The sequence below is a fragment of the Sinohyriopsis cumingii genome, chromosome 7, assembly GCF_028554795.1.
Source record: "Sinohyriopsis cumingii isolate HCF-2022 chromosome 7, ASM2855479v2, whole genome shotgun sequence".
Lineage (NCBI taxonomy): Eukaryota > Metazoa > Mollusca > Bivalvia > Unionida > Unionidae > Sinohyriopsis > Sinohyriopsis cumingii.
The window spans coordinates 105,015,873-105,030,032 of NC_142967.1; the positions used below are offsets into that span (position 1 = coordinate 105,015,873).

The window sequence follows — 14,160 nt, forward strand, 5'->3', positions numbered from 1 at the left end:
ACCTGTTCTTCTCCTGGTCCATCAGCATGCAGTGATCCAGATTTTCACTGTGGTGCATCATCAACCCCACACAGAATAACACAGGAAGAACTAAATGACCTGATTCGTGATTTGGACTTATCAAAGAACAAGGCAGAATTGCTAGGATCAAGACTCCAACAATGGAATCTTCTAGAAGAAGATGTCACAATTACTGCATATCGAAAGCGCCACCAGCAATTGGAGCCTTTCTTCAGAAAGGAAAGTAATCTGATATTCTGTTCCGATATTGAGGGCCTCATGAATGCTTTAAAAATCACTCATGACCCACAAGAATGGAGACTATTTGTGGACTCTTCGAAACTGAGTCTCAAGGCTGTGCTTTTGCACAATGGAAACATTCTTCCATCTATTCCAGTAGCGTATGCTGTCCACATGAAAGAGACATACGATAACTTAAGGCAGCTACTGAATTCCATTGAGTATAACAAGTACAGCTGGCACCTCTGTGGTGATTTGAAGGTAGTTGCCCTTTTAATGGGACTGCAGCAAGGATATACAAAATACATGTGTTTCTTATGCGAGTGGGATAGCCGAGCAAGGGAAATGCACTACATGAGGAAGGAATGGACTCACAGGCAGAATGTAGCCATTGGAGAGAAGAATATCCAACACCCAGCTCTGGTTGAGGCTCAGAAAATCTTGCTACCACCCCTTCACATCAAACTAGGTTTGATGAAGAACTTCGTGAAAGCCATTGACCGGACTTTGCCAGCATTCCGATACCTGCATGAAAAATTCCCTCCACTCAGCGAAGCAAAGATTAAAGAGGGAGTTTTTGTGGGTCCTCAGATTCGAGAGCTTTTCAAAGATGACCGGTTCAACAACTTGCTGGAAGGTGACGCGAAACAAGCATGGAATGCTTTTCGCCTAGTTTCTACAAACTTCCTCGGAAATGTTAGGGCAGAAAACTATAAGGAACTAGTAGAAGACATGTTGATGAAGTATAAGAAACTTGGCTGCAATATGTCTCTAAAGATTCACTTCCTTCATTCCCATTTGGATTTCTTTCCTAGCAACTGTGGTATTGTTAGTGATGAACACGGCGAACGTTTTCATCAAGATATCGCAACAATGGAACAAAGATACCAGGGAAAATGGTCCACTACAATGCTGGCTGACTACTGCTGGACACTCCTCAGAGATGCTCCCGAACAGCTGTACAAGAGACAGGCGAAGAAATCTAAGATGTAGTCAATGACTTGATTTTTTATAGGTAGGCTATTACAGTTGACCTTTTACTATTGGAATGCATTTCGTTATGTAAACATTAATTTCTTGCAGATTACAAAAAAACTAGAGCCAATTTTGCAATTTGACTGTCATATTCGTGTTCAGCACATAAAAATTGATAAGAATTGACTAATTTTATTTCAGTAACATGACTTTTGTAAAAATTTGTTGTCCAGTGTTATTAGACTGTATACATCTGCCTTAACACTGCCATACATTATTAGACTGTAAACATCTGCCTTAACAAATTGCCATAACGTATTAGACTATAAACATCAGCCTAACACTGCCATACATTATTAGACTGCATACATCTGCCTAACACTGCCATACATTATTAGTCTGTAAACATCTGCCTTAACACTGCCATACATTATTAGACTGTAAACATCAGTCTAACACTGCCATACATTATTAGACTGTATACATCTGCCATATATTATTAGACTATAAACATCAGCCTTAACACTGCCATACATTATTAGACTGTATACATCTGCCTAACACTGCCATACATTATTAGACTGTAAACATCTGCCTTAACACTGCCATACATTATTAGACTGTAAACATCAGCCTAACACCGCCATACATTATTAGACTGTAACCATCAGCCTTAACAATGCCATACATTATTAGACCGTATACATCTGCCTAACACTGCCATACATTATTAGACTGTAAACATCAGCCTTAACACTGTCATACATTATTAGACTGTAAACATCAGTCTAACACTGCCATACATTATTAGACCGTATACATCTGCCTAACACTGCCATACATTATTAGACTGTAAACATCAGTCTAACACTGCCATACATTATTAGACTGTATACATCTGCCTAACACTGCCATACATTATTAGACTGTAAACATCAGCCTTAACACTGTCATACATTATTAGACTGTAAACATTAGCCTTAACACAGCCATACATTATTAGACTGTAAACATCAGCCTTAACACCGCCATACATTATTAGACTATAAACATCTGCCTAACACTGCCATATATTATTAGACTGTATACATCTGCCTTAACAGTGCCATACATTATTAGACTCTAAACATCTGCCTTAACACTGCCATACATTATTAGACTGTAAACATCAGCCTTAACAATGCCATACATTATTAAACTGTAAACATCAGCCTTAACACCGCCATACATTATTAGACTCTAAACATCTGCCTTAACACTGCCATACATTATTAGACTGTAAACATCAGCCTTAATAATGTCATACATTATTAGACTGTAAACATCAGCCTTAACACAGGCATACATTATTAGACTGTAAACATCAGCCTTAACACTGCCATACATTATTAGACTATAAACATCTGCCTAACACTGCCATATATTATTAGACTGTATACATCTGCCTTAACAGTGCCATACATTATTAGACTCTAAACATCTGCCTTAACACTGCCATACATTATTAGACTGTAAACATCAGCCTTAACAATGCCATACATTATTAAACTGTAAACATCAGCCTTAACACTGCCATATATTATTAGACTGTAAACATCAGCCTTAACAATGCCATACATTATTAGACTGTAAATATCAGCCTTAACAATGCCATACATTATTAAACTGTAAACATCAGCCTTAACACTGCCATATATTATTAGACTGTAAACATCTGCCTTAACACTGCCATACATTATTAGACTGCATACATCTGCCTTAACACTGCCATACATTATTAGACTGTAAATGTCTACCTTAACACTGCCATACATTTTTAGACTGTAAACATCTGCCTTAACAATGCCATACATTATTAGACTGTAAACATCAGCCTTAACAATGCCATACATTATTAGACTGAACATCAGCCTTAACAATGCCATACATTATTAAACTGTAAACATCTGCCTTAACACCGCCATACATTATTAGACTGTAAACATCAGCCTTAACAATGCCATACATTATTAGACTGTAAACATCAGCCTTAACAACGCCATACATTATTAAACTGTAAACATCAGCCTTACCAACGCCATACATTATTAGACTGTAAACATCAGCCTTAACAATGCCATACATTATTAGACTGTGAACATCAGCCTTAACAATGCCATACATTATTAAACTGTAAACATCAGCCTTAACAACGCCATACATTATTAGACTGTAAACATCAGCCTTAACAATGCCATACATTATTAGACTGTAAACATCAGCCTTAACAATGCTATACATTATTAAACTGTAAATATCTGCCTTAACACCGCCATACATTATTAAACTGTAAACATCAGCCTTAACAATGCCATACATTATTAGACTGTAAACATAAGCCTTAACAACGCCATACATTATTAGACTGTAAACATCTACCTAACACCGCCATACATTATTAGACTGTAAACATCAGCCTTAACAATGCCATATATTATTAGACTGTGAACATCAGCCTTAACAATGCCATACATTATTAAACTGTAAACATCTGCCTTAACACCGCCATACATTATTAGACTGTAAACATCAGCCTTAACACTGCCATACATTATTAGACTGTAAACATCAGCCTTAACAATGCCATACATTATTAAACTGTAAACATCAGCCTTAACACTGCCATATATTATTAGACTGTAAACATCAGCCTTAACAATGCCATACATTATTAGACTGTAAACATCAGCCTTAACAATGCCATACATTATTAGACTGTAAACATCAGCCTTAACACTGCCATATATTATTAGACTGTAAACATCTGCCTTAACACTGCCATACATTATTAGACTGCATACATCTGCCTTAACACTGCCATACATTATTAGACTGTAAACGTCTACCTTAACACTGCCATACATTTTTAGACTGTAAACATCTGCCTTAACAATGCCATACATTATTAGACTGTAAACATCAGCCTTAACAATGCCATACATTATTAGACTGAACATCAGCCTTAACAATGCCATACATTATTAAACTGTAAACATCTGCCTTAACACCGCCATACATTATTAGACTGTAAACATCAGCCTTCACAATGCCATACATTATTAGACTGTAAACATCAGCCTTAACAACGCCATACATTATTAAACTGTAAACATCAGCCTTACCAATGCCATACATTATTAGACTGTAAACATCAGCCTTAACAATGCCATACATTATTAGACTGTGAACATCAGCCTTAACAATGCCATACATTATTAAACTGTAAACATCAGCCTTAACAACGCCATACATTATTAGACTGTAAACATCAGCCTTAACAATGCCATACATTATTAGACTGTAAACATCAGCCTTAACAATGCTATACATTATTAAACTGTAAATATCTGCCTTAACACCGCCATACATTATTAAACTGTAAACATCAGCCTTAACAATGCCATACATTATTAGACTGTAAACATCAGCCTTAACAACGCCATACATTATTAGACTGTAAACATCTACCTAACACCGCCATACATTATTAGACCGTAAACATCAGCCTTAACAATGCCATATATTATTAGACTGTGAACATCAGCCTTAACAATGCCATACATTATTAAACTGTAAACATCTGCCTTAACACCGCCATACATTATTAGACTGTAAACATCAGCCTTAACACTGCCATACATTATTAGACTGTAAACATCAGCCTTAACAATGCCATACATTATTAAACTGTATACATCTGCCTTAACACTGCCATACATTATTAGACTGTATACATCAGCCTAACACTGCCATACATTATTAGACTGTAAACATCAGCCTTAACACTGCCATACATTATTAGACTGTAAACATCAGCCTTAACAATGCCATACATTATTAAACTGTATACATCTGCCTTAACACCGCCATACATTATTAGACTGTAAACATCAGCCTTAACACTGCCATACATTATTAGACTGTAAACATCAGCCTTAACAATGCCATACATTATTAGACTGTATGCATCTGCCTTAACACTGCCATACATTATTAGACTGTATACATCTGCCTTAACACCACCATACATTATTAGACTGTAAACATCAGCCTTAACACTGCTATATATTATTAGACTGTATACATCTGCCTTAACACTGTCATACATTATTAGACTGCATACATCTGCCTTAACAGTTTCATACATTATTAGACTGTAAACATCAGCCTAACACTGCTATCCATTATTAGACTGTATCCATCAGCCTAACACTGCCATACATTATTAGACTGTATACATCTGCCTTAACACTTTCATACATTATTAGACTGTAAACATCAGCCTAACACTGCCATCCATTATTAGACTGCATACATCTGCCTTAACACTGCCATACATTATTAGAATGTAAACATCAGCCTAACACTGCCATACATTATTAGACTGTATACATCAGCCTAACACTGCCATACATTATTAGACTGTATACATCAGCCTAACACTGCCATACATTATTAGACTGTATACATCAGCCTAACACTGCCATACATTATTAGACTGTAAACATCAACCTTAACACTGCCATACATTATTAGACTGTATATGTCAGCCTAACACTGCCATACATTATTAGACTGTATACATCAGCCTAACACTGCCATACATTATTAGACTGTATACATCAGCCTAACATTGCCATACATTATTAGACTGTAAACATCTGCCTTAACAATGCCGTACATTATTAGACTGTAAACATCAGCCTAACACTGCCATACATTGTTAGACTGTAAACATCTGCCTTAAAACTGCCATACATTATTAGACTGTAAACATCTGCCTTAACACTGCCATACATTATTAGACTGTAAACATCAGCCTAACACTGCCATTTATTATTAGACTGTATACATCTCCTTTAACATTGCCATACATTATTAGACTGTAAACATCTGCCTTAACACTGCCATACATTATTAGACTTTATACATATCCTTTAACACTGCCATATATTATTAGACTGTAAACATCTGCCTAACACTGCCATACATTATTAGACTGTATACATATCCTTTAACAGTGCCATACATTATTTGACTGTAAATATTCTGCCTAACACTGCCATACATTATTAGACTGTATACATATCCTTTAACAGTGCCATACATTATTTGGACATGGTACATTTGCCTGCATACTTCTGCCTAAAACTGCAATACATTATTTAGACTGCATACATCTGCCTCAACATTGGGGAGGCATGGGATGGATTCATAATGACAGCAAAGCTTTGTACATATAGTAATCTAAAGAAACTCTGTAAGTGATGGAAACATAAATGGTCATTATCGAAACGTAATTGGTCATCATGGAAACATAAAAAATGTTGATTGTGGAAAAACTCATTGATCCTAACTTCTTTCAAGGAACAACATATCATAGTTGCATTTTCATGCATTCAGGAAAGAATAAGATATTACAAACTCATTTTGCCCCTAAAGCATTTACTTTCTTTTCATTACATTTGGCTCAGATTATCTTTATGATGAGCTAAAATTTCCAGACAATGTCTCGTTAAACCAATTAAATATATTCATACTGAGAAAATACATAGGATGGGCAATGAAGACATCCACTTTCTTTAAACTACATTGTGTTATTAAGTAATAAATTCAATTATCAATAGTGTTGGCTGTTTGGTTTCGTTTTTACTTACTATTCAATTAAAATCCAAGCCCTGATACTGGTAATTAATACTGACAGTAAATCTGCCTGAAAAAATGTATAAATGAATTGTCTTGCATGTCATGATGCTGCTATGGTCAAATTTCCTGTGACTTTTATATCTAATATGTAATCACCCCTTTCATGCTAAATTAACATGTACAAAATCTAACAACAAGTAATGCATGGGAACAAAAGATACAGACTATTTCTATATTTCTACAGGCATCAAATACTTAGCAACAATTCACAGTGACCTTGACCCCTGACCCCTGGCTTCTTCTTCCCCAATAATAGTTCAAGTTCACTGGCGAATCTTGTTCAAATTCTCATGATTATCTAATGATGCAATATTTACCCCAACCCTATAAGCAAAATGACAATTGTGACCTTTACCTTTGACCTCTTGACCTCCACATCAGCTGCAATGTTTCATATCCCGTGGTAAACATCTTTCCTATGTCTGGTGACAATTCAGCCATGGCAATAGTAGATGCTATTGATCCAAAAACTTTAACTTTACAGTCATGCACATAAAATGGGAGCAGTATCTGTAGGTGATTTTGTTCACATACCTCATTAGCCTTCAATCTCCAGCAGTGTTCCTTTTCCCCTTATGTATTTTTGAAGACAAGGTCTGCATACAATCCACTTGTTAAAGCCACTGATATAGACTTAAAGAAGGTAACCAGAAATTTGAGGCAGAATGAACACACATATGGACATTGTGACTGTTATGTTTTGCAACATTATTCACAGGAGAGAATGACAATAATTTATTTTTCTATGCAAAACCTACCAACATTCTTTTCAAATATAAGCAGAGCAGACTTTTCTCCATAAGGACAAACAATATGCTTTGGCTTGAATTGGTGATTAAAGCGGGAAAATCTGTTCTCCAAAGCCTTCCTGTCTTTGATGTCACCAGAGATAACAATGCAACATTTCTTGTCTGTCTGGGAATGGGGGCTGAAAATTGCAACATACTGGTAAGTTTATGAAAACCTCTCAAATAAATCATAGCCATAGTCCTAATTATCAGATGAGCCAAACATCTCAGCGAGTTTTACAGGAATTAGACATTACTGCAAAAGGCTAAGTTATAATAAATATTCCCTTTATTGGTTTCAGCATTCCTATTGTTTATGATCAGTATAACAATTAATACATGTAGTCTTTAATAGTCTTATTGCTAATGACATTGTGTACATTACCACTGACAATGGACAATGATAATTAGATCTGTGAATATTTTAAGGTTCACAACTCCAACTAGCAGCACAATTTCAACAGACTAATCTACAAACTTGAATCTTTGCCAAATAAATATTATTGCATATTTTTTATCATACTTCCTTAATAATAGTTAATGTATTTAACCTGCCTACAGTGATGCTGCATTGTCAAAATGAAAGACCCAGGTTGTACTTAAATCACTCACCCAGTTGACATCTGCTCACAGAGCCAAATGAGAGAGCAGATGGTTGATAAAGCTTAGTTTATTGGATGGTTTCTAGTATTTAGTATTATAGTAATAACAGCTATATTGAACTGTGGATTTCTATCATAAACTTTAAAGATATTTATTTAGGCAGCATGCTTTCTGTCAAATTTGGTCTAATTCTGCTCAAGGCTAGTTTTGAGAAAAAAAGTCATTGAAGCTTTGTAATACCACAGGTCATGTTTTGAAATATCTGCATCAATTGTACAAACATGAATCATGGTTCAGTGAGATATTATATTTCATCATGAATTCAAGCACTTTTCAAAGACTTTTAAAAGATGAAAAGTTTCAAGCAATATAATTAACTGTGCATAAATGAAGGAAGAATGCTAATTATTGTATGTCGAGTCCACAAAATATAAGAATTTAATATTTCATTATTAAACATGATGAAATATTTTTGTCAAACTAGGAAGACCATTCATGGAAAACAAACAATGAATGATGCATGAAGTACTCAAAATGCAGGAAAATATAGGGTGAAAATAATTAAGTTCATTTGGTCTTACAGCTCATTTTTAGTATCAAATTAACATAAGGTTTTAGTTAAAATCTGACAGGACAAAGCAAAAATACAATGTATGTTAAAACATGGAAGCATACTTGCATGATATACATGCTACGAAAGAAGAATCATTTTTGTCTTGTGTTTATAGTAGCTGGGGTAGAAGGGTCTATCCATTTCTTTTTCCTTGCTAATCCCTTTAAGATTATAGTCAAAGCTTTTATTGAGCTTAGTTAGACTTAGATCTTTAAGGTGACAGTGAAAAGGTTCAAAATATCGCATGCTCCCTATTCTGTCTTGTTTCTCTCATTTCAACAGAAAATAAATAGGCTTGCTAACAAAGGAAATGGATGCTTACACTGTCTTCCCTGCAAATGATCCTTCAGAATCTGGAAAAAAATGAAACACTTACTTGCTGTCTGTGTATCACAGAACCGAGACATGCATTCATGAGGCCAGTGGTGTATTATAACTGATTTGTGAAAGAAAATTGGTAACAATCTGCAAGTGAAACGTAAGAAAGACCCAATTGTGCCTGATCTTGCTTAACTGACTTTTCACTGATCATTTCGCTATGCAAGGTTATGAGGTCTTGTAAGAACACATACAATATGTTACATCCCCCAAACAGTTTATCCTATTTACTGATTTTTTTTTATTTCAAACATTAAAGTCATAATTTGTATTCACAGCATCTTGTTCAAAATCATCCATATCTTGATGATAATAAATGAACATATACAATATATGACTTCAAGAATAGTAATGCGATCAGCCAATCAGATGCAAGATTACAGCATTAATAAGCATGGACATTTTATATTAATCTAGACATTCTGTACGAGTCTATGCATTCTATATCAGTCTAGACATTTTCTATCAGTCTAGACATTCTATATTAGTCCAGACCCCTATATCAGTCTAGACATTTTATATCAGTCTGGACATTCTGTATCATTCTAGACAATCTGTATCAGTCTGGACATTCAGTAACAGTCTGGACATCTATATTAGTCTGGACATTCTGTATCATTTAAACATTCTGTAACAGTCTGGATATTCTGTATCAGTCTGGACATTCTATATTCAGTCTGGACAATCTGTATTAGTCTGGACATTCTGTATCAGTCTGAATATTCTGTATCAGTCTGGAAATTCTATATTCAGTCTGGACAATCTGTATTAGTCTGGACATTCTGTATCATTCTAGACAATCTGTATCAGTCTGGACATTCTATATTAGTCTGGACATTCTGTATCAGTCCGGACATTCTGTATCACTCTAGATATTCTGTATCAGTCTAGACATTCTATATTAGTCTGGACATTCTGTATCAGTCTGGACAATCTGTGTTAGTCTGGACAATCTGTATTAGTCTGGACAATCTGTACCAGCCTGGACAATATGTATTAGGCTAGACATTCTGTATCAGTCTGGACATTCTATATCAGTCTGGACATTCTATATCTGTCTGGACATTCTTGATTAGTCTGGACATTCTGTATCACTCTAGACATTCTGTATCAGTCTAGACATTATATATTAGTCTGGACATTCTGTATCAGTCTGGACATTCTGTATCTCTCTAGACATTCTGTATCAGTCTGGACATTCTATATTAGTCTGGACATTCTGTATCAGTCCGGACATTCTGTATCACTCTAGATATTCTGTATCAGTCTAGACATTCTATATTAGTCTGGACATTCTGTATCAGTCTGGACAATCTGTATTAGTCTGGACATTCTGTATCAGTCTGGACAATCTGTATCAGCCTGGACAATATGTATTAGTCTAGACATTCTGTATCAGTCTGGACATTCTATATCAGTCTGGACATTCTATATCTGTCCAGACATTCTTGATTAGTCTGGACATTCTGTATCATTCTAGACATTCTGTATCAGTCTGGACATTAAATATCAGTCTGGACATTCTGTATCAGTCTGGACATTCTATATTAGTCTGGACATTCTTTATTAGTCTGGACAATCTGTATCAGTCTGGACATTCTGTATCAGTCTAGACATTCTGTATCAGTCTGGACATTCTATATCAGTCTACACATTCTGTATCACTCTAGACATTCTATATCAGTTGGGACATTCTGTATCAGTCTGGACATTATGTATCAGTCTGGACATTATATATTAGTCTAGATATTCTTTATTAGTCTGGACATTCAATATTAACAATCTGTATTGGTCTGGACATTCTGTATCAGTCTGGACATTGTATTAGTCTGGACATTCTATATCAGTCTGGACATTCTGTATCACTCTAGACATTCCATATCAGTCTGGACATTCTATATCAGTCTGGACATTATGTATCAGTCTGGATATTTTATATTAGTCTGGACATTCTGTATCAGTCTGGACATTCAATATTAGTCTGGACATTCTGTATCAGTCTAGACATTCTATATCAGTCTGGATATTGTTTTCCATAATAATGACATTCTATATTCTGTCTGGACATTCTATATCATTCTGGACATTTTATATTCAGTCTGGACATTCCAAATCAGTCTAAACATTATGTATCACTCTAGACATTCTATGTCAGTCTGGACATGCTGTATCAGTCTGGACATTCTATATTAGTCTGGACATTCTGTATCAGTCCGGACATTCTGTATCACTCTAGATATTCTGTATCAGTCTAGACATTCTATATTAGTCTGGACATTCTGGATCAGTCTGGACAATCTGTATCAGCCTGGACAATATGTATTAGGCTAGACATTCTGTATCAGTCTGGACATTCTATATCAGTCTGGACATTCTATATCTGTCTGGACATTCTTGATTAGTCTGGACATTCTGTATCACTCTAGACATTCTGTATCAGTCTAGACATTCTATATTAGTCTGGACATTCTGTATCACTCTAGACATTCTGTATCAGTCTGGACATTCTATATTAGTTTGGACATTCTGTATCAGTCTGGACAATCTGTATCAGCCTGGACAATATGTATTAGTCTAGACATTCTGTATCAGTCTGGACATTCTATATCAGTCTGGACATTCTATATCTGTCCAGACATTCTTGATTAGTCTGGACATTCTGTATCATTCTAGACATTTTGTATCAGTCTGGACATTAAATATCAGTCTGGACATTCTGTATCAGTCTGGACATTCTATATTAGTCTGGACATTCTTTATTAGTCTAGACAATCTGTATCAGTCTGGACATTCTGTATCAGTCTAGACATTCTGTATCAGTCTGGACATTCTATATCAGTCTAGACATTCTGTATCACTCTAGACATTCTATATCAGTTGGGACATTCTGTATCAGTCTGGACATTATGTATCAGTCTGGACATTATATATTAGTCTAGATATTCTTTATTAGTCTGGACATTCAATATTAACAATCTGTATTAGTCTGGACATTCTGTATCAGTCTGGACATTGTATTAGTCTGGACATTCTATATCAGTCTGGACATTCTGTATCAGTCTGGACATTATGTATCAGTCTGGACATTTTATATTAGTCTGGACATTCTGTATCAGTCTGGACATTCAATATTAGTCTGGACATTCTATATCAGTCTGGACATTTTGTATCAGTCTAGACATTCTATGTCAGTCTGGATATTGTTTTCCATAATAATGACATTCTGTATTCTGTCTGGACATTCTATATCAGTCTGGACATTTTATATTCAGTCTGGACATTCCAAATCAGTCTAAACATTATGTATCACTCTAGACATTCTATATTAGTCTGGACATGCTGTATCAGCCTGGACATTCTATATTAGTCTGGACATTCTGTATCACTCTAGACATTCTATATCAGTCTGGACATTCTATATCAGTCTGAACATTCTATATTCAGTCTGGACATTCTATATTCAGTCTGGACATTTTATATCAGTCTAAACATTATGTATCACTCTAGACATTCTATATCAGTCTGGACATTCTGTATCAACCTAGACATTCTGTATCAGTCTGGACATTCTGTATTAGTCTGGGCATTCTATATCAGTCTGGACATTCTGTATCACTCTAAACATTCTATATCAGTCTGGACATTCTTTATTAGTCTGGACATTCTATATCAGTCTGGACGTTCTGTATCACTCTAGACATTCTATATCAGTCTGGACATTCTATATCAGTTTAAACATTATGTATCACTCTAGACATTCTGTACCAGTCTGGACATTCTATATTAGTCTGGACATTCTGTATCAGTCTGGACATTCTATTGTTGTTGTAGGGTTTAACGCCTTTTTTCAGCACAAGATAGGCTATACATGGCGGCCAGTATAATTAGTGGAGGAAGAACCCTGGAAAACCCCGGGAAGAACCACAGACCCACGAGAAGCTACTGGCAGGCTTTCTCACGTACCCACGTTAGCCGAGCCTGAGACTCGAACTCATGCAGACAGAGGTGAGATGGCAGTGATCCGTAACGGTGAGCATTTTAGACCACTCGGCCACTCGGGGGCCCTGGACATTCTATATCAGTCTGGACATTCTATATTAGTCTGGACATTCTGTATCAGTCTGGACATTCTGTATCACTCTAGACATTCTATATCAGTCTGGACATTCTATATGAGTCTGGGCAATATGTATTAGTCTGGACAATCTGTATCAGTCTGGACATTCTATATTAGTCTGGACATTCTATATCAGTCTGGACATTCTGTATCGCTCTAGACATTCTATATCAGTCTGGACATTCTCTATCTGTCTGGACATTCTATATCCGTCTGGATATTCTATATCAGTCTAAACATTATGTATCACTCTTGACATTCTGTACCAGTCTGGACATTCTATATTAGTCTGGACATTCTGTATCAGTCTGGACATTCTGTATCAGTCTGGACATTCTATATTAGTCTGGACATTCTGTATCAGTCTGGACATTCCATATTAGTCTGGACATTCTATATCAGTCTGGACATTCTATATTCAGTCTGGACATTCTATATCAGTCTAAACATTATGTATCACTCTAGACATTCTATATCAGTCTGGACATCCTGTATCAGTCTGGACATTCTATATCAGTCTGGACATTCTACAGCAGTATGGACATTCTGTAACACTCTAGACATTCTATATCAGTCAGGACATTCTGTATCAGTCTGGACATTCTGTATCAATCTGGACATTCTGTATTAGTCTGGACATTCTGTATCAGTCTGGACATTCTGTATCAGTCTGGACATTCAATATTAGTCTGGACATTCTG

General features: G+C 35.7%; 1 protein-coding gene across 2 annotated transcripts in view; it reads right to left on the minus strand.

The window, feature by feature from the left end:
• The window catches only part of LOC149795867 (uncharacterized), a 108,397-nt gene that overhangs the window by 19,545 nt on the left and 74,692 nt on the right, over positions 1-14,160 (minus strand). For both annotated transcript variants that reach the window (XM_089965787.1, XM_089965788.1), the window contains 2 exons: positions 9,287-9,317; positions 7,719-7,888 (listed from right to left, as the gene is read on the minus strand). In XM_089965787.1, coding sequence (XP_089821913.1) covers positions 7,719-7,888; positions 9,287-9,317 — 201 coding nt within the window. The remainder of the gene's footprint in view (positions 1-7,718; positions 7,889-9,286; positions 9,318-14,160) is intronic.